This window comes from Crocodylus siamensis, chromosome 1 (assembly GCF_052110815.1).
Source record: "Crocodylus siamensis isolate JL-2025a chromosome 1, ASM5211081v1, whole genome shotgun sequence".
NCBI lineage: Eukaryota > Metazoa > Chordata > Crocodylia > Crocodylidae > Crocodylus > Crocodylus siamensis.
Genome location: NC_143395.1, coordinates 142,146,803 through 142,166,513, shown reverse-complemented (window position 1 = coordinate 142,166,513; position 19,711 = coordinate 142,146,803). Strand labels below are relative to the sequence as shown.

At 39.8% G+C, this 19,711-nt stretch overlaps 1 protein-coding gene across 1 annotated transcript in view; it reads right to left on the bottom strand.

Moving 5' to 3' along the window:
• The window catches only part of ACTN2 (actinin alpha 2), a 105,833-nt gene that overhangs the window by 22,179 nt on the left and 63,943 nt on the right, over positions 1–19,711 (bottom strand). The window contains exons 8-13 of the mRNA XM_090044726.1: positions 16,105–16,186; positions 12,463–12,548; positions 10,593–10,685; positions 9,691–9,921; positions 8,643–8,790; positions 6,416–6,566 (exon numbers count right to left, since the gene is read on the bottom strand). Coding sequence (XP_089900852.1) covers positions 6,416–6,566; positions 8,643–8,790; positions 9,691–9,921; positions 10,593–10,685; positions 12,463–12,548; positions 16,105–16,186 — 791 coding nt within the window. The remainder of the gene's footprint in view (positions 1–6,415; positions 6,567–8,642; positions 8,791–9,690; positions 9,922–10,592; positions 10,686–12,462; positions 12,549–16,104; positions 16,187–19,711) is intronic.

The following is a 19,711-nucleotide window of genomic DNA, read 5'->3' as shown; positions in this document are numbered from 1 at the left end:
AGAACAGTCTAGTTCCATCCTCTTTTGAACCCCGCTTCAGGTAGTTGAAGGCTGCTATCAAATCCCCCCTTCAGTCTTTTCTCTAGACTAAATAAACCCAGTTCTCTCAGCCTCTCTTCACAGGTCATGGCCCCAGCCCCCTCACCACTTTTGTTGCCATCCACTGGACTCTCCAATTTGTCCACATCTTTTCTGTACTGGGGGGGCCCAAAAATGAACACAGTAAGACTTTTGGGGAGGTTAAAAAATACATGCTTGGAGTGAAATGGGATAAGGCAAATTTTGGCTGCAATTTTTTTCTTTAGTGTGTTATGTGGTGTTTTGTAATGAAGAGTGCTGGAGGGTGGTGGAGAAAAAAGCCCTAAATAGCTCTGCCAGTTTACGTCAGTTATGACCAGCTACATTCCTGCTATCTTCCCTTGGCTTTTATCGAGCAGACTGCCAGTTTATATTACAGATTTGTTATACGGACAAATAGGGAAAAGAATCTGATTGTCAACACTCGTTTTAGAGGAACATCACAAGGTCAAAAATAATGGACCAGATCGTTAGCTGGTGTAGATCAATGACTTCACTGACCAATAGCCACCCTTCTTTTAAACTAAGAAAGAAAGTTAACAGTATGAACATCTAAAAACAACTTGTTTCCAAAAAACTTCACATTTGGCTCATTGCTAATGGTTCTGATGCAACAAAGTACATAAGCTTATGTACATAAGTAGTGTCACAAAAACCAAGTTAAGTACATACTTGGGTATGTACAGGGTCAGGTTCACTTGCATAAGCACTATTTGAACCCTGGTTCTCAGAAATGAAAGGTTCTCCTAATCTATGTAGGTCAGAAGCTACATTTTTTGGCTAAAAATAAGTTGTTAAACTGAGGATATATGCAAACAAGTTAATTCAGGGTAAAAGGAGAAGGGGCTTTACTGCATGTCACCTGCTGTGTAGTAACTGCCCGTGTTCCCTTATCCTAATGTAAAGAGAAGATGCACCACAATTGCTAAAGGCTAAGCTACTACAGGGGCTTTGTTACACATTAATTTTAGGCAGCTCCTGGAGCTCCTCACCCCCTGGATTGGCCACATATTAACACCTGAAACTAGTTTTAAGCACACTTTAGGTAGCTTAAAGTCATGCCACTCCAGAGCAGGCTTATCTCTAATCCATGTGACCCAGTTTGCGGTCTATGCATTCGTGGCCACTCCCCACAGACAAGCTGCTCGAGTTGCAGTCCTCCAGCATCCCACAATGCAGTGTCCCCTCCCCCCGCTTCTGTGTGGAGAAACTTTCTATCCCCTGAACTTTACTTCCCCTCCTGCTCCTGGGGGTATTACTTTCCCATCCCTGGGGGTGTACCCTGTGCAAACAGCCTGCACAGCACATGCCAGCTAGCCAAATCACAGCATGGACAGGTCCAGGAGTGGAGTCTAGGGGGCAGTGGAGGTAGGAGGCCAGATCAAGTCCCCATGAGCTTGAGTTTCCTTCCCAGGCAGTAAGTCTGCCAAAAGTACCCTTCCTCACTGCTCCCACCTCCCAGCCACTGTAGGAAGCATGACCAGCATCCCTTATGCCTCAATCCCAAATCCCAATGTACTAAAAAATGAGTTTCTTGAATTTACTTCCTCTTTCTGTCTTTTCAAAAATTTTTTTTTAACTTCTTTTCAGATCTCCTTAGAGTGCCTGATTTCCTTCATTTCACTGCCCTTCCCCCACCCCATTTCCCTTCCACCTCCTATTTCATTACCCACTCCATCCCATTAATTCTCTGCCTCCCAGCTTCATGTTCCTGCCCTCCCCCCCACACACCATCTCTTACACCCCCCCACACACAGAGCAGGGATAGAAGCCTGTCCTCACTCACCAGCCTTGTAGTGTCAACTCACGCTGTAGCTCCTAGTCAGGCCCCTGCCCACCAGCCTTCTAGGGGTAAGTCACAGCTGTGCAGGTGGGGTACAGTCAGAAAAGGTTTTTATTCTTAAGGTGTGACTGTTTCAAACTCAACCTAGCACTAACGTATGAGCAGCTTAACATGCAACATGTAACGAGGCCCACAGTTTAGTTTCCATTTACTAAGGCTAGGTGTTACACTTACCATTCAATAAATGTACAGATGTTCACAGTACATAGAGCACTTTAAATGTGGCAGATCCTGCTCTAAATTAACCCTGGATGGATATGGTATCAGACTAAAGCACTCAAGGTTAGAGTGCTTTATTGAATGTCTGTACCACATCCCATTGTGAATCAAGGTAGGTTCCATTGTGTCAGAATCCCTGGGGCCCCTCACTGGATGGGTTTCTAGCTTTGGCCAGTGCACATCTGCTCTGGGTAAGCACTGGTCCAGCTCAACCTCACCCCTGAGCTGTCACAGAGAGGAGACAGAATCCTCCCTGCATGGCCAGGCAGTGGGGTTGGAGGAACAGAGTCCCCTGCCATGCAGGTCCCCCAGCTTCCTGGCTTGGATCTTGGAGGAGGCTGGGCCAGGTCTGCATGGCAAATGGGCTCCATTCCCCCAGCTGCAGCTGCAGCTGCAGCTGTGAGCTGTGAGCTGTGAGCTGCAGCTTCAGGTTGTGCCACTTTTCATCACACTGGGAGCTGGGAGTAGGTGGGGGATAATGGAGCCCCCATATTGAATTGACTCAGCCTGCCCCTCCCCAAGACCTAAGCCAGCAAGCTGGGGGAGGGGGCATCCACTCCCCTCCTCCCCAGTCACTGCTGACAGCCACCAACTGGTGGGGAAAGGGGCTGCTCTTGCTGCCTTCTGCAAGGCATGTGTGAGTGCTCTCAGTCTGGTGGCCTCAGCCAGCACAGCCTGCTTCCTCCCCCCTCCCTCTCCCACATACACCATGGGCTAATGTCACTTCTGTCTGCTCCCACACTAATCTAAGCCACTTTGAGTAAAGTACTTAGAGTGCTTCCGTCTTGGGTTTCTTGAACATCTGTACTTAGCCTAAATGATCAGAGCATGCCGTTACTGAAGTGTAGCTGACATACAATAAAGCCCTGTCCTGATATCATGAGTAAATTGTTCATACGCCCAGAGCCAAAGGGAGGCTCATGAAAATATACTACAAAATTTTGATCATGATAACTGAACACCTTAGAATCACTGCATTGCACTATAAATTACTAGCACCTTGGCATACAGCTTAGCCAAAATATACATAACATCTACAGATTTATAAATGGGAAATCCATTTTTTTCTCTGGGTTTTAAATAGCATCCTATCCAAGGTCTGTGATGTCTCATGGCAATGATTACCAGGACTATCCAGATTGGCACAGAATAACAGCATAACAACATCTAAACCAGAATGAATTTGTTCTTTCTCTCACATACACACACACTCACATCCATCATCCAAACACCATCAATCAACAAGCTTTTAACAACTTTAACCTTCATGCTCTTAGTGGACTCAGCTGCTGTAGCAGAAAATATCAGAGTTGACACTGAACTGTAACAAGTACAGTTCAAGGGCACTCAGCAATTGTTCTCTATCAAAATAGAATCATCAGGCAGCCAAGAGATGACTACCAAAAGGCATGCAGGCGTGCTGCCATGGACTGTGGACATAGACAATACTGGTTTCTGTAGGGGTCTGAACCAATGACCAAAGAATTCAACAGAAAGATGCCCTATTGACTTCAATGGGCAAGTTCATATTTGTTAACATGCATATTTTAAGGGCACAGTCTTTCTAAGAAATACCCCTACTGAGACTGAAATAGGATTCTGTGAGAAACTTCCAATTAGCTTATCAAAATCAGCACCTAAAAATACTTCCATTTGCTTGAGTACTTGCCATTTATACAACAATCATTTCATTCAACGTTCTCCAAGGGCTTTAAGCGTATTTAGTTTTATATCCCACCTAAGAGGCAGGGCAATGGTGTTCCATTTTACAGCTGAGTTCACAAATGCTCAAAGGAGACCATGTACAACATCACTGAAGTCAACAGGAGCTATGGTATCCTATGGGCATCTCTAGAAACCAAGCAACAAGGAACTAGTTCAGCTGGAAGTAGGTCAATGCACCACTGACCCTGTCCATCATAAGGATGCTTTTCAAAGATAAAACCTTGTTTCTCATTCCAATCTAACTCCATTGGCATTAGTAGTGATGTTTGGAGCTGTAACAAAGATGGTCAACTGGCCTTTCATACAACGTACAGAGGAAGATGGTACAGTGCTAAGAACAACAGCAATGGCTGTCAGACAGTCTATACCAATTTTCCAATATTTCTTATGCTTGTGGAGCAAAATTAGAGTTAGAAACTGCTAGACATTTTCTTCTCTAGTGTAGAGGAGCTACTGAAGCTTGCTGTGAAGCATGCCATACTAGCTCACTCTTACTTCATGCCCCCACTCTCCAGAAAATGATCAGCATGGCTAGCTGAGTGGTTCTGAGCATGTCCCCAGAGCCATTCTTAAACTCTCTGTCTTGACTGAGCTTCTCAGGGCTGTAAGTTGCTTCAGCCCTGGCAGAGGGGGAGTCAGTTGACGAGGTGAACTTCCCCAAAGAATTCCTGGGTGCAATAGGCAAGTATCATGGACAAGCTCTTTAGAAACTTTTCCTCAGGAGCATAAATAAGGGTAAGACTCCCCAGTGTTCAGAAGGCAGGCAGAGCACGATCACAGAAGCAGAACTGGACCCCATGAAAAATGAAGTTTTAAAATAATGGCCTTTTTCAAAATGGAAATAAATGCTTTTTTGTACAATATTCAGTGTAATAGGTATTCTACCTAGCTAAGAAATGGAGAAACAAACTCACAGAGATCATAGAGAAACTTATCAAGGATGATGCAGAGAATCAATGGCAGGGATGGGACCAGCATTTGAATGTCCCGACTCACAGAATCTCGTTCTAATTACAGGTCCACAGTGATTACTGTTGGATTTATAGTTTTGCTCTGCAGTTCAGCAAAATATTTAAGCACGTTCATTTTAAGCATGGAAATAGTACTACTGAGTTCCAGCATAAAAACATTATGTTCAGTGAGATTACCAGCATAACTAAAATTAAGCATGTGTTTAAAGCTATGTTCACACCAGGGTTACTTTACCAATAAAGAAATATTGGCAAAGTGCTCCTAGAGGGAGCACAACTGTACCAGCAAAGCTGCACCTTGTACAAATAGAACAAAACTACACCCCAGGAGCAAAACAAGGTATGCCAGTAAAACTTCCATTTTGCTGTTTAGGTTTCTGCCAGCACAGCTATCATACACCTCTGCACACTTCTGCACAGCACAGGGATCACACACCTCTTCACACTTCTGATCCACATGCAGACATGCCAGCAAATGCCTGTAATGTAGAACCAGGCTGTGTGTAGTGGAATTAGACTCTTCACCTAATTGCATTCTCCATCTGAATAGGTCATAATTGTGTGTTCTGGTCTGGGTTGGGGTGGCATGCTGGGATATGGGAGCCCCTGGGTTAAAGTCCTTACTCCCACAGTCACTAACTGTGCCTCACTGTCCCATTTGTAATATGAGGATACTAGCACTTCACCACTTCACAGGTGTATTCTGAAAATAAGTAGGTCAACAACTGTGAAGTCTTCAGACATTATTGTAATGGGAATTGCAAAAACAATAGTAGACTGCCTACACCTAGATGGAACACAAATTTGTATACTTATGTAAAACCTTTTGAAATGGAATGAGATACATCAGTGGTTCCCAACCTTTTCAGACATGAAGCACCCCTTGATAGACTCAAGGCACCCCTTGGAAAATGCCAGCTCTTAATTTTCTCTTGTTTTTTGACTACAGAAAAATACTAGAGCAAATCGTCTGTTTCAAAGAACTCAGAAAGATCACAACAGGTCAGAATGCTTTTAAAACTATGGATTCCTATTTGAAATCTCTGCAATTATCTTGTGAATCATGTATGCACACCTACCAGTGCTAACACTGTGTATCACCCTTCAAAGAATCTCAAGGCATCCCAGTGTGCTATATAGCACTCTCGCTAAGGATCAGCAAGCTACATCAATGTAAGAATTTGTTCAAATATAATCTTGGGATATTCAATCTATATTGTGTATATGGAAATAAAATGACAGTTGTAATTTATGACAATGGCTTCACAGCTTGTCTCCCCCAGCTGCTCACATGAACAGCCCACCCCCCCAACAAAATACCCACTGATAGATCTAGAGAAAGAAAAGCATACTGTAAATCAGGCTGAAAATGTTTGCTCTCAAACAACCACATTCATCTGTATGTCTATATTTAGATGAAGGGAAGGAAAAGAGAGAAAGGTTTCAGTGACCTGTTCAGATAATGTACTTATGAAGCTATCTGTGGCATTCTTACATTGTACCTATGACACTATGGAATTTATTGGAAAGCGTTTATCAGTTAAATGTCAGCAGCTGTGTGCCTCTAAATGGAACATACTTCAGCTCCTGGGCAATGGCAGCGATCTGTTCCACTCGATCCTGGTGGGCAGCCAGGTCGCTCTCAAAAGCTTCATGTTTCCTCAGCAAAGCCCGGAGCTCAGTCAGCGAAGCTGATTCATAATCCTTCTGCAGTAGGATCTGCTCTTTGCCTACAAATAACATAGAAGAAGCAGTCACTTGCTCACTTGCTCCTAATTCATTACTACAATGGCCATAAGTTGAGGTACAGCTGCTCTGATCCAAAATCCAACACTGGTGAAATCCTGGCCCTACCAAGATCAGTGACAAAACTGATTTTGCTGCTGAGAGTGATGGTGTTTAGGAGTGTGATTTTGGGGGTTACCCTCTATTCCTGCAAAAGCCTTGCACAGACCCATTATACTAGTACAAGAGTGTTCTTGCTGGGATAGCTTAATTCACTCATTAAAGTGGTATAAATAAGTTGTACTAGGAGAAGCTCTTTGTTGGTGTAAGCTGCATCTATAGTAGCAAGCAAACCTTTTCTCAGTGTAGACCTGGCTTATGAAACCAGATACCAGATCTCTATATTCAAAACAAATCTTAGTAATAAATTCATTAATCTCTGTCAAACTCAGGCCCCAAACCCTCAGGCCCCAAAATCTCCAAAAATGGCTGCCTTTTTAAATGCTGTTGATTTTTAAAGTGAAAATGCAGAAAACTTACTGACCTCTCTGAATTAGCCTCCTTTTACAATATGCTAATCCATAGATTCAGAGATTTTTAAGACCAAAGGAGAATCATTATTTTGCTTGTAGATATGTCCCTGTATCTGTTTGTGTGTAAATCTCCCTTGTACCAGAGTCACAATCTGTGGTATATTTTCATTAAGTAGGCTTTTAGCACTTCTACATAGCATTTCACTTCTGGTACTTCCTTGGTAGTCATTTATTGACTTTTATGTTTCTAACAACTACACATGGTCCACTCAGGCAGTATGACTAAATTCTGGTTGGAAAGAGTCAGCAAAGGCTGTGTGCAGGAGATAAAGGGCATGCTAGGCACAAGTAATGGAGGCAGTTGTGTATGATGGGTATTATATAGATATTCTAGTGTTGTAAGGTCCCAAATGAACCTCATGCCAGGTCTGAAAACTAGCACAGGCCCCTAACAGTTCTGACTAAGGTGAGACTGGACCAGTAGTGGGACAGAGAACTATGAGCTGGGGACTTGAACTCAGGACAGGATTGAGCATCTGATCATGTAATTGACATAACATTTACATCCAGCTGTTGTGATGATCCAGCAATACTCAAACTCTGACTTGCTTAGCTAGAAGCATGACACTGAACTGAGTCAAAGTCTTCAGCCTGAATTTTACATAGAGGCTTGAACTTGGGAATTGAAAATCTCTGGGACAAGGATTACATAAGAAGAGAATTGAATGTGTAAAATCTCTATTAATGGGGCAACATTGTGGCTGCCTGTGAGCAGGCATGATCTTAAAAAGCCCAAAGAAAGAGCCAGGCTGTTTTCCCTTTCTTCTTTTGTTCAGTTTAGCTTTGCTTTTGGGACTTTGGCTCAAGCACAGCCTGGATGTAGTTCTGTTTGGCCCTTAAAGTAGAGGACTGACTTTGTCCTTCTTGATGTTCAATGGACCTCATGTTGCTGTTAACTAAAATTGTACCCAGAACCTTCTTGGACTCACTGCAGCCCTGACTAACTTGTCACAAGCCCAGGCTGCAAACAATGAGAGAGACTGGTTGCCAGCAACAAATCGTGAGGTGATCTCTATAAAAATCCCGGGTAAGAATATTAAAGTGGAAGTAATTAGCACACTCCAGCAGCCTCAGTGTCATGTGTATTCAGCATCCCCACACTTCAAAATGGTGGCAGGGGTGCTTTAACTAAAGCTTATCAAACAAGTGACGCTGAATACATGAGACATTGCGGGTGCTTTAATTAAAGCGGGTCCCAAGAGCCCCTTTATAAAAGCGGCCCCTCTCCCACCACCGGAGTACGTGTAAAGACTTCCTTTAGTTTTCCATAAGACACTCAGCCAAGGTAACTGAATGGTAAATGTAATTAACTTCATATCCTATGAGTTAAGATGATGACTGTAGGGCAGAAAGCTCAAAGCTTTTGGGGTCACCATTGCTAAATTGAGGTTTAGAAAACTACCCAAATAACTTCCCAGTCAATTTTTGCTTGGCAAATACCCAGCAATTTTAGAAATGTCTGATACACTTTAAACCAGGTCTACTTACCATATGCCCAAGTTTCATGAGTAGAAGCTTTCTGTCTAAATTTCTCAGCCAAGTGCTCAAGTCGTTCCAGCCTTCGTATTTCATTCAGCAACCATTCTTCATAGCCCTTCTCAGCCTGTTCAAGTCTTTGCCAAGCACCAGCAATATCCTGTAAAATGTTGGAGGGAGGGAAGAAGAAAAATTTTTCATTTTTACCTTTTATCTCACATGTCTTTACCCAAAGTCACAGACCACACAAGACTTTAATATGTTGCTCTCAGAATGGAAATGTATGTCCAAAATGTAAATGATAGGCCCCCAAAACCAGGCCAGCAAAATCTGTACAAGTGGGTGCAAAAAGCTGTTGCTCAGGAAGAAAGGACTGCATGCTGTCACCTATTTAGTTCTTGCCTATATTTTACATTATATTTTACACCTTGCCCTTCTACTGCAGATAATGCAGAGCGTCCTCAAAGTAGGCGTTCATTATCAAAACAAAAGTGCTTTGCTTGTAGAAGCTGACAGTGACAAAACAGTCAATTTGCATGTTTTCATGCTGCTGTTACCTAAACTGTACAGTATGTATTGTACTGACAGCTAAGAAAATACTGTATGCATGTGTGTGCACATGCATGAAAAGAATATTTTGTGAGCCTTTAGAGAACTACAGACACCAAAACTAAGCTATGCTGGCAATCTTGAGGTTGGGGGGGATGGGAAAGCTAGGCATACTTTTAAGCAATGTTCATAAAACTTGAAACATCAGATTAAGTCCAGTACAAAAATCTGCAATATTCAGCAACTAATATACTGGAAACTCATGACTTATCAGGAGATGAGAATTCTTTCTAGAAACTGTTCTTGTCTCCAAAGTTTAGGAACAAGGACCAATTTGATGAAGAATGCTGAAAAATGCAGAACAAAACTAATTTATGGGAACTACAACAAATCAACAGAAGTCTTCCTTCAAACAGATCACTGAATTTAGCCTTGTTAATGTGAATATTCAGATATTCCTGACCATCCCAATAGCAATGACAAAAGAATATGGGCCTCTGGTTTAACTTACTGAAACCATTTTCCCCTCTGATGGCATGAAGGCTGGCCTATTACTGATCCTCAGTTTTGTCTGTAAGGTGTTGAAGTTGATCTCCAGCTGACATTTTTCCTGGACTTTGGGAGGCTTGTGCTTGCGACGATAGTCTCGGAAGTCCTCTAGTTTCTTCTGCATGGCCTGCATGGTTTTCTCAGGGGTCCTGTTTTCCAGCCAAGGGATTGTGCGACGAATCCATTCTAAGAGCTGTCAAACCCATGCAAACAATTAGAACCCAAAAGACAAACAAAACCAATAAGCCTGAACGTACAAACACCAGTGCCCTTTTCCCCTACCACATTATTCTTGCCAAAAACAATTATTTCATGGCAGCTAAGCAAAAGACTTTTAGAAGTACTAGTCATTTGGGCTACTTTTCTTTAGGAAAAAAATTATCTTAATATTTTTGGTTTAAGGGGAAGAAACTTTTCAAACTAAAACAAACAATGAATTTTTAAATGAATTCAAGATGTGTGTCAGCAGTTCTTTTGTTGTCCCAACGTAGAAATCCTCAAAGATCTGTCTATCCCACATGCTTGCATGGTACGTTACTATAACATCTGATCGCCTTATAACCTGTTTAACATACTTCCTCTCACAACACTCCTGTTCTTGCTAACTTCCTTATTTTACAGTAGCAGAACTATCTGAGACACAGATATCCTTGTGAAGAGCATATAGGAAGTCTATAACACAGCAGGGATTTGAACCTACATTTCCCAAATCCTAAGTTAGTGCCCTGTTAAGTACACTTCCCTCTCTGAAGGTCACCTTTGCAATACTTTAACAGTGATCTGTTACAAGTCGTTCAATGAACATACCGTCACCTGTGTTTCATGAATATAATAACCATGTATTATGAAGACAATTTTCCTTACCTCGCTTGCTAGCCGTTCATACTCTTCCATCAATCTTTCATTTTCTTGATTCACAGCAAGTACCTTGCATATCCGATTAGCTGCAGTCTCGGCCTGTAAAACACAACAAATAAACAGAACACGTCTGCCGCCACATTTACCATAAGGTTCTAGTCTCGATCACAAACAGATACAAAATTGAAGTAAGAAGAATGTGACTGCTGCAAATAAATAATGCAATGCTTATTGTTGTACCACTTTATTCTTCTCAAAATTAATGGGACAGCTTTGTCACTACAACACCCTGTGCAACTCCATTGCCTGCAACAAGGTGAGCAGGGAGCAAGTACCTATAGAATTTGTTCTAGACAGGGAAGTTTATAATGCAACACATAGTTTCAAACTGTAATTAACAAGTAATTAATAACTTTTACTTACACAGAGGTTTAGATCATTGTGCATGTTAAATTATTAGGTTAAAAAAATCACACTAGAATATTATTAGGTCTGTTAGAGATACTGGAAAACAGCCCCAAATACTTTACAAGCCCCAATTCACTTAGACTGTGGAAGAACCTGAATATGTATAGATGCTCAATGTCTACATTTTTATGCAAGTTAAATCTGGAGTAACTCCACTGGAGTCAAAGGAACACTGTATTTATTTGTGTGTACGTGGCAGCTGATTGCTACACCAGAGATCCTAATCCTGCATGGAACAGGAGTTTAGATACCATTATGGCAGCGTAACTCTAGACTCCCCAGAGTCTGGGTTGGTGTGCTGATGCTACTATTTATCATTCCAATAGTGATTATTTCCTCTGTTTACCTCACTTCCCACAATTGTATTTACTTTATCTATTGCCTGCGTCAACATCAGTATAGGTTATTAAACCTATCAATATATTTTTATTATGTGCGTATAAAACACATAGTACAAAGGGTACTAATTAACTATCATGCCCTGTAGACACTACTAAAATAAATTTTACTCCTTTATTTTGGCCTTTTAATTGAAAAAAATGGGTTTGAAGAACAAATAAAAAGTGAAAACTGGGTAACAAAGAAAAACCCTGGAATGGTTTTGAGTTAGTGCTTCCTTTTCATGTGGCTACTTTGATTTTTCTCCCTGGATAAATTAACTCAGGGGATATACCTCAGCTATGCAAAGAAGAATCTACGCATGCCTTAGTAAGGTGATGCTAGCACCACCTGGTGATGCTGTAATAAACCAGGATATAATTATCAGGCTGAAAGGAAAAGTTATCCCCTAAATTGAGAAGGAAAGAAACCCCAGCTATCAGCTGTCATAAAACATTTTTCAGCAAAAAGGCTTACGTCTGTTTCTGATTTAAAAGTATATGAAGCAATGCAGAGGGGAAATGACCTGGTTATAACTGAAAGGGATCCATATGGCCAACAGGCTAATGACATTCTTCTATTCTTACTCAAGTGGAATAGCACTTTCTTCCATAAATGATCCTATTGGTGTCAAAGGGACTCAGGCATCTCAGTACTGCTGAAAATTCCACTAAGTGTATCAGCCTTTTGAAATGTTGAAATAGATTTCCAAGTACCTTTCTCTCTACCTTAATTAAATGAAAACAACCTTTTTGAAATACCTAAATAAAGACTTTCAAAATTCAGATTGTGCTAGAAAGATGGTAATGCTTATTTGAACTAAAAAATGGGAAGAAAAAAAGATCAAACTAGCTACAGAACATTTAGCTGAGTCAGATTCAAGTGTGGGTTACAAACAAGCATTTATGCTCAGACAAACTTGCAAACATTAATACAAACCACAAAGACCTAAATTATGTGAAACACTCATGAACTTCTGAAATAACAAACCAAAAAAGCCCAGCAACACAAAGGGACAGCTGATTAATACCTGCTCTGCTCCAGCAAAAGCATGGTAGAAGCAGGAGACATAAGTCATGATAGCTCTCTCATCAGGTTTGGGAGTGTTCACAATATCTATAGTGAGGAGGAAGAAATAAAAGCAAAACAAAAAATCGAGGAGTAGAAAACAAGATGAACAAAAGAACACACAATATGCTTGTTATCCTGCCTTGCAGTTGTTTTTTTGTATTAAGGCAGTGTTTGCCCAGTGCTCTGTAGTTCAGAAACTTTTCAAAGATGGTAAATCATCTGCTAGATCTACTGGTGCTGGCAGAAAAAAAAAAATACATTAAAACTCAAATTGAAATTACATAAACAGAGGGTGGAAATGTTTTCACATGTAGGACTGGATCCTGCACACATATTGCTATCATTACTACTCAGAGGAGTAATGACTTTAACTTCAACTGCACAATCTGTCTGCATAAGAATTCCTCCCATGAGTTAGAGTTGCGGGATCAGGTTCATATTTATCTACTTATAATGTGACCTGTCAACTAAGGTATGTAAAAAGTGGGTTTACATAGCTGACTAAATTTTAGCTGTTTTGACCCCAGAAGAACTGCCCTAGAGGACAACTGTTAAGTTATTTTTTAATACTATGTATCAGCCCACTACTGGTAATGGCATTTGCATTGTGTAGAATTCTGCAATTATTTTTACTCTTTTCACTACGATACCGATCCATATTCCAAAAAGTCTATATGTGATTTTTGTGTCTACAAGCATTTTATGTTTCTACACATTTGTACTTACCATAAAATGTTAACTCTTAAAAATTCCACAGAGCATAAGAAAAGGATTCATGTTCTGCGCTTCTGTTACGATTTGACAACAGTAGCATGAATAATATCCAGCAGGGGAAATAAAAGCAACTGAACTGTTTTGGAGATATCTATTTCCCTGTGAGTTTGTTATTTTTATTTTGCTTTCTTAAATTTGGTTCAAGTCAATGCACAGTTTCACTGGAGACAAGTATGTCTACTATCCAGTTCATCAACCAACTAAGGACGCCTCTGTTGGATATTATTGGTAAATATACAGAATAATGAGACAGAAAGGTATGATTCTAGCGAACAAACAACTGATTATATGGCTACCAACTATAGAAAGACAGGAGCTCACAAAGAAAATGAGGCAACAGAAAATGAGGGTCTCGCTCAGCAATAAAAGGCTCCTCAAGGAGCTAGTGGGGAAAAGATCAGAAGGATAAAGCTGCTAATAACCCCACAGAAGGTGAAGGGTGAGGTCTGATCCATCTTCTACAACCTCACCTTCTGAGCCCCAGCAAATGCATGGTAGTAACAGGAAACATAAGTCATAATGGCTCTTTCATCTGGTCTGGCAGTGTTTACTACATCTGTGTAGAAAGAAGAAGAGTGGTTAACCACTCAGTCCAATGACAATATCATTCCAGAAGATGATGATGTCACTTCACATGCTGAATTAAAAATAAATTCATCATTATTCAGCTTGTTTCCTTTTCCTGACGTCCTTTGGTGCTCAGGTTTTAAGAACCGACACGTAAAACACAGTATCAATTGCTCTATGTGAAATGCTAAAATACCTGACTCAGCAGAGTGTACAGAACAGCACTGCCATGTTGTGCAGCTTTGTTGGAGATCCAAGCCAAGCCTGCAAAAGTTGCAGGCAAGGTTGCTAGATCTAAAGTCAAACCTATTGGAATCATTTTTGCTTTTGTTTTGCATCAGTGTGAAGCCACAGTAACTTCACATGAGGTACTAGACTTGCTCCAGAGTTAACCCTAACGCACTGATATGATATAGAAGTGCATGTGAAGCATGTTAACATAGCATCCTTCTGTACTATGTGCCCTGCTCTTGCATTCCTATGAATAGACAGGATACTGATATGCATCAGACACCTGCATAACATGAATACGTGAGCTACTGCAACCCAGAACAAATCTACCATGCAGAAAAGACTGGATTTTAACAGCTTTGCAGCTCTTGTGTCGTACTGTATTCTCAGTAAATATTGTCTTAAATTATTGCAAGCCTGATGGGTTTGTCACCACTATGAGAATAAGTAATTAAAATTATGATTAGGATATGGTTGAAGTTTGGACCCATTAATAATAATGGTCCTTTTAGCCCTCCTAACCGATATGGCAGAAGATCATTGATTATTAGTGTAGGGGTTTTGAGTGTCATTAGCATTAACTGCAAACAATCGCCATGCACACGCAAGGCCATTGGAGGAGTGGGATAATAATGATTTGAAAAGGTCAAAAGAAAAAGTTACAATTTTAATATTCATTTGAAGTTTTTCTACCATAATAATCAATGAATCTAAAAATTGAGCATATTAAATTATAAAATTAAATTAAAAATGGATGGCACATATGTCAGCAGATTCACATATTCATAATCAGTTCACGTTTTTTTTCTCTCTCTGTCTTTAAAGGTATAGAACAAGAGGATATGAGATAATATTTAAAGAAGTTAAACAAAGGTTCTCAAATTGCATATGAAGAGAAACCACAGAGAGAGTTACATCTATGGAAAAGAGATGGTAGATGCACACAATTTTATAGTAAAAAGAATCTACTGTTTTTTAAAACAGAAATCATATTTCCAGGCAAAGAGACAATGGATTTTGAAGCATGACAGCAATGCTAAAAGCACTCTTCACTGAAGTGATTGCAGGTTGGATTTCCTAACACTTGCTTAATTCAATTCCTATTGATTTCAATAGCAGCAGACAGGCCAAGGCTGAGCAATTCAGATAATTCTATCCATTAATGCTGATCACATGACAAGGCACCCAGTGTGCTTAAAGAAGTACACTTGAACCAGCCTAAAAAATTCTTATCTTTTGGTGTTACTCACATCTGAAATACAGCAGGTTGCGTACTTCCATGAACCTCTGTGTGAGTCTCTTAACATCGTATTAATATTATCTGTAGAAAGATTCTATAGAGCATTTTAAAGGGAGGATTAAATATGGAACTATTCATTAAAGCTCACCATTATACAAAAATTAAAATAATATAAAAAGAAAACACTAATTTTCTAAGTCTCCAGTGTGGGATGCCAAATGCTAACTATACATTTGGAAAGGAGTATATGAATTATCTTTCTAAAAGCTCAACCCCAGCATCAAGCAATGCTGCCATGTTTTAAAACTGTACATATTTGTGAATTACTTGCACTACATTTTAAACACTTAAAAAAGGGGATTATCTTTTCATTCTGTATGTGCATAGGACATACCACCTGAGGATAATACTTTTTGATTAGGGATCAAGGAGGTTGCTGCAATGTAAATAATAGATGATAATTTTATCATTAACAAATTACAAAGTTAGAGGTTCTCTAGCACTCAGGAATCAAGATGCAAGAGATCATTTTAAAAAAAGATGCATCAGAAAGAGGTTAAGTTTTAAAGTACTGTCTGAAGAATTGTTTTATTTATCTGTTTTCAAGACTTGTTTTTATTGTAAAGCACCCTGAACCTTTTTAGGAAGGGTAGCCTGGAAGTCAAATGAATAAACATACATACGTGTGATGATTCATGTATAAACAATTATGCAAATTTGTCATGCCAAGGTAAAACATGTTTTGCTGCCTACCTCTAATTAAAATACATTAAAGATGATAGCTCTCACCTTCTGCATCCAACATCTTAGGGATATCCAAATGTTTTTCTGCAATTTCCATTGCAAGATTTATATTTCCTAGAGGGTCATCCTGCACAAAAGAAGAAAGTATAACCAGTTAAGCAACAGAAGCTTTTCTTGAAGCAATAATAATACAATAAGTATACTGAAAGTTATTCTGTTTGATCCAAGAAAAGGGATTTTCCCCAGCTAGACACTTGCGTCATAACTATTATTCTTCAAAATCTCTCTATATGCAGCATCTGTGTAAATCAGAGCTGTCCAACTCATGGCCTGTGGGCCCCCGTGGCCACCTCTCCTACTGCCATGCAGTGGGGCAGGACCCAAGGGAAAGTGGGGGGCTGCATGCTGCCCATGCAGCTTGAATAGTGGGGGTGGGGAGAAGGGATCCTGGGAGCCTGCCCCTGCAGCATACAGCCTATGTGGTGTGCAGCCCCCTTCCCATCTCATCTCAGTTGGACAACCCTGATCTAAATCTATCTGTTAAATCAATCTCACGCTACATTTTTAAGCAAAAATATTCATAAACTACTAGGTGCCATTAGGCGCATGCTGCAAATTTGTTCTGGGGTAGATTATTTAATACAGACAAATAGATCTCAGTATGTATGTATAGATATACATATATGTATATAGCATACATAGGACAAAAGCTGAGTTCCACCATGTCTCCCTCAGCCAAACACACTTTTCGGAGTCTTGCACGGCATTTCTCCATAAGCAGGTGAAACTGAATTGTAACAGATTGTAAAATGATTTTGACCATTTTTGAATAATTTTTGAGCATGCACACTACAGCAGAATTAGTGGTGTAAGGCATAAGAAAAGTTGCAGAGGAAATGCAAATGTCTCAGTGGAGTCATACCAAGAGATAAGGTGAAGCAGAATTTTGTATCATGATTTAACCATCTCAGCTGTGAAGCTGAAGTTAGTCCTCACTGGGCATGGCTTCACATGAAGCTATGTCCCCATAGCAACGCACTACAGCAACATAGTTTGTCGCTGTGGCAACATAGCATCAGCAGGCACAAACCATGACACCAATGCTATGTAGTGATGAGCTACTTCATTATAGTGTGTCGCTACGGTAATGTAATGTCTAAAAATAACCATGCACTGTCAGGACGGGGCAGTAACGGCTGTTATTGCGCTGTCCTTTCTTTAGTACTTGCTTTTGGAAGTACTAAATGATGGTGCAGTAACAACGGTGCCATGGGGGGCACATGTAGATATGCCCGCTGTATCATATTACAGGTGGTGATCGTGTAAGAAATTCCTAATATCCCTAATTCCTAAAATGTGTTGAATTGGTGTGTGAGGCCACATCCAAACTGCTTCTCTCCTGATCTAGATCCACTGATGCAAAAATAAGTGCCTGCCTAATTGTAGGCATCTGGAGTTGTCACCAACAAGGGTAAGTGGGTAGGTGGGTCTGATTTCTTTGAATCTGGGTTCAGGAGAGAATCATTAAAGGCATAGCCTGAAGTCTCCCAAACTCATGAGAGGTCTTGGCGCCTGAAAAATTTCTTATGGGTATTTTCAAATGAGAGAAGAGCTTCTCTTCAGGACAGACTTGGGATCTCCCAGTAGGTAAAACAATTTTTTGTAAGAACTTCTTCATTTCACGTTGGGATACAAGTACCAGCCTACAGTGGGAGCTTGTCTTATGGGCGTTTTTTTTATGGCACTAGTGAAAATACTGAGATTTAACTGACAGTGATTATTCCAAGTTTCATGGAAGCTTGTACTTCATACACATAATGGATATGAAGTGTCAATTTTCTGTGAATTATTCACACAAAAGTAATATCACGAATAGCACCTATTTCTAGTGAATGGAGCTTGTTCATTCTTTTTTTTTTAAGTTATATTATCAGGAAAGTTAGTTATGAAAAACAGTTTGAATTCATAAGACCTTAAGATCTGGGTTCAGTTGAACTTATTTTTATAGTCACATCTTTACCATCAATGTTACCATCAAATGCATTTCATTAGCAATTTATATTATATACATCATTTCCATTTTAAAAAAGCCTTGAAATTGTGCACAATACTTAAAACCCATGACCTGATTATTAACTATACATTTATGTATATGCCACTGTGCATATAAAGCATGTACAGATAACATAGGCAACAACTTGTTGTGGAAAGTGAATATATAGCTATTCCTAGACAAAATCTAAGCAAGACTAATTGACTAATTTAAGACACTGTTTGTTGATGAAAGATGGACAACTCCCATGTGGAGAGTCAATGATTAAACAATGGTTAGCTGGAGGAAGATTTGCTTAAAATGATGCATAAAATGAAGCTGGAAGACCTCAACCACCCATTCCTTCAAAAAATAAAAAGCATCTCTATTACTACAGTAGCAATACCTTGTATAACTTGCCATAATCAAGAAGATCAGGCCTGTGTCTATGGATAAAGGCATTGAGACCAAGGCCATCCTTCCAGCTACAAGTCCACACAAAAAGTAGATTGGCAAGAAAAGAACACATGCAGCAGAAACAGATATCATGCCAAAAGAAAGACATCAAGCCTGTTGTTAATACACGCAAAACAAGTAGTCAGTCAAACACAGCAAGATAAGGATATTAGGATCTTCCTGAACATGTTCTACAGGGCACAGCTCGAGTCGCTGTTTGAAATCTGACCCATTTTCATTTGGGAATTTCTGAGAGGGAAACACTTTCGCTGAGTCTCATTTGTTTGTGTTCTTTCACCACATATAAGTAGGGTGATTTTACTAGGAAGGTTCTCTATATTATGGTCCAAGTTCTCAGTAGGCCTTCAAAACTGTTAGCCTTTGTTTATGTCATGCCTAAGTACATTTTCAAACATGGACAGCTGGCCTGAGTACTTCACTGAGTAAGTATGTTCACAGAAGTGTGGCTGATATTTTGCCCTGCTGATTTAGATTTGTATTACTAATTGTATTGGAACTGTGTGGCAAATAATGCGAAGTACAGTGAAGGTATGGATTAGTGTACTTTTTAACCACATCAAGAGGGGAGACAGCTGCCACTTAGGAGAGTGCAGCATTCGTTAAATTGCAATTATTCCAGTTATTTGATCCTGTAGAGAAATAAGTTAGCTAAATCACCCTAACTTTTACCCCAAATTAAGCAAGGTTAAAGCTGGATTACTTTTGTAGTGTAGTAATTGTATTGGTACAGAATCATACAGCTGTAATAATTTTATTATAACAGCTTATATCAGTATCCTTTGCTATCCATATATTTGTTACATCTGTGTATACCCTGAGAGAGACAGGTTAAGGTTCACATTAAAGCTATAGAAGTCACTAAGCCTAAAGAAGATAAAAGGCCAAACACTGTTTCTACTCACCTAAGTAAGAATAGCAGGACTGAGCTCAAAATCAATCCCTTTCATGTGTTGAAAATTTTTAAATGAATACTTTTTAGGTTTAAGTAAAAATAATCAATTGACTGCATTTTTATCATTGTATAACTTTAGAGGCTACAGTCTAACTTTTTAATAATCATAAAACAGAACAAGCTTTTAAAATAATTTTAATTCTTGTTTTAAAAGGCTTTCCCATAACAGCTAAAACCAATTTATCATAAGT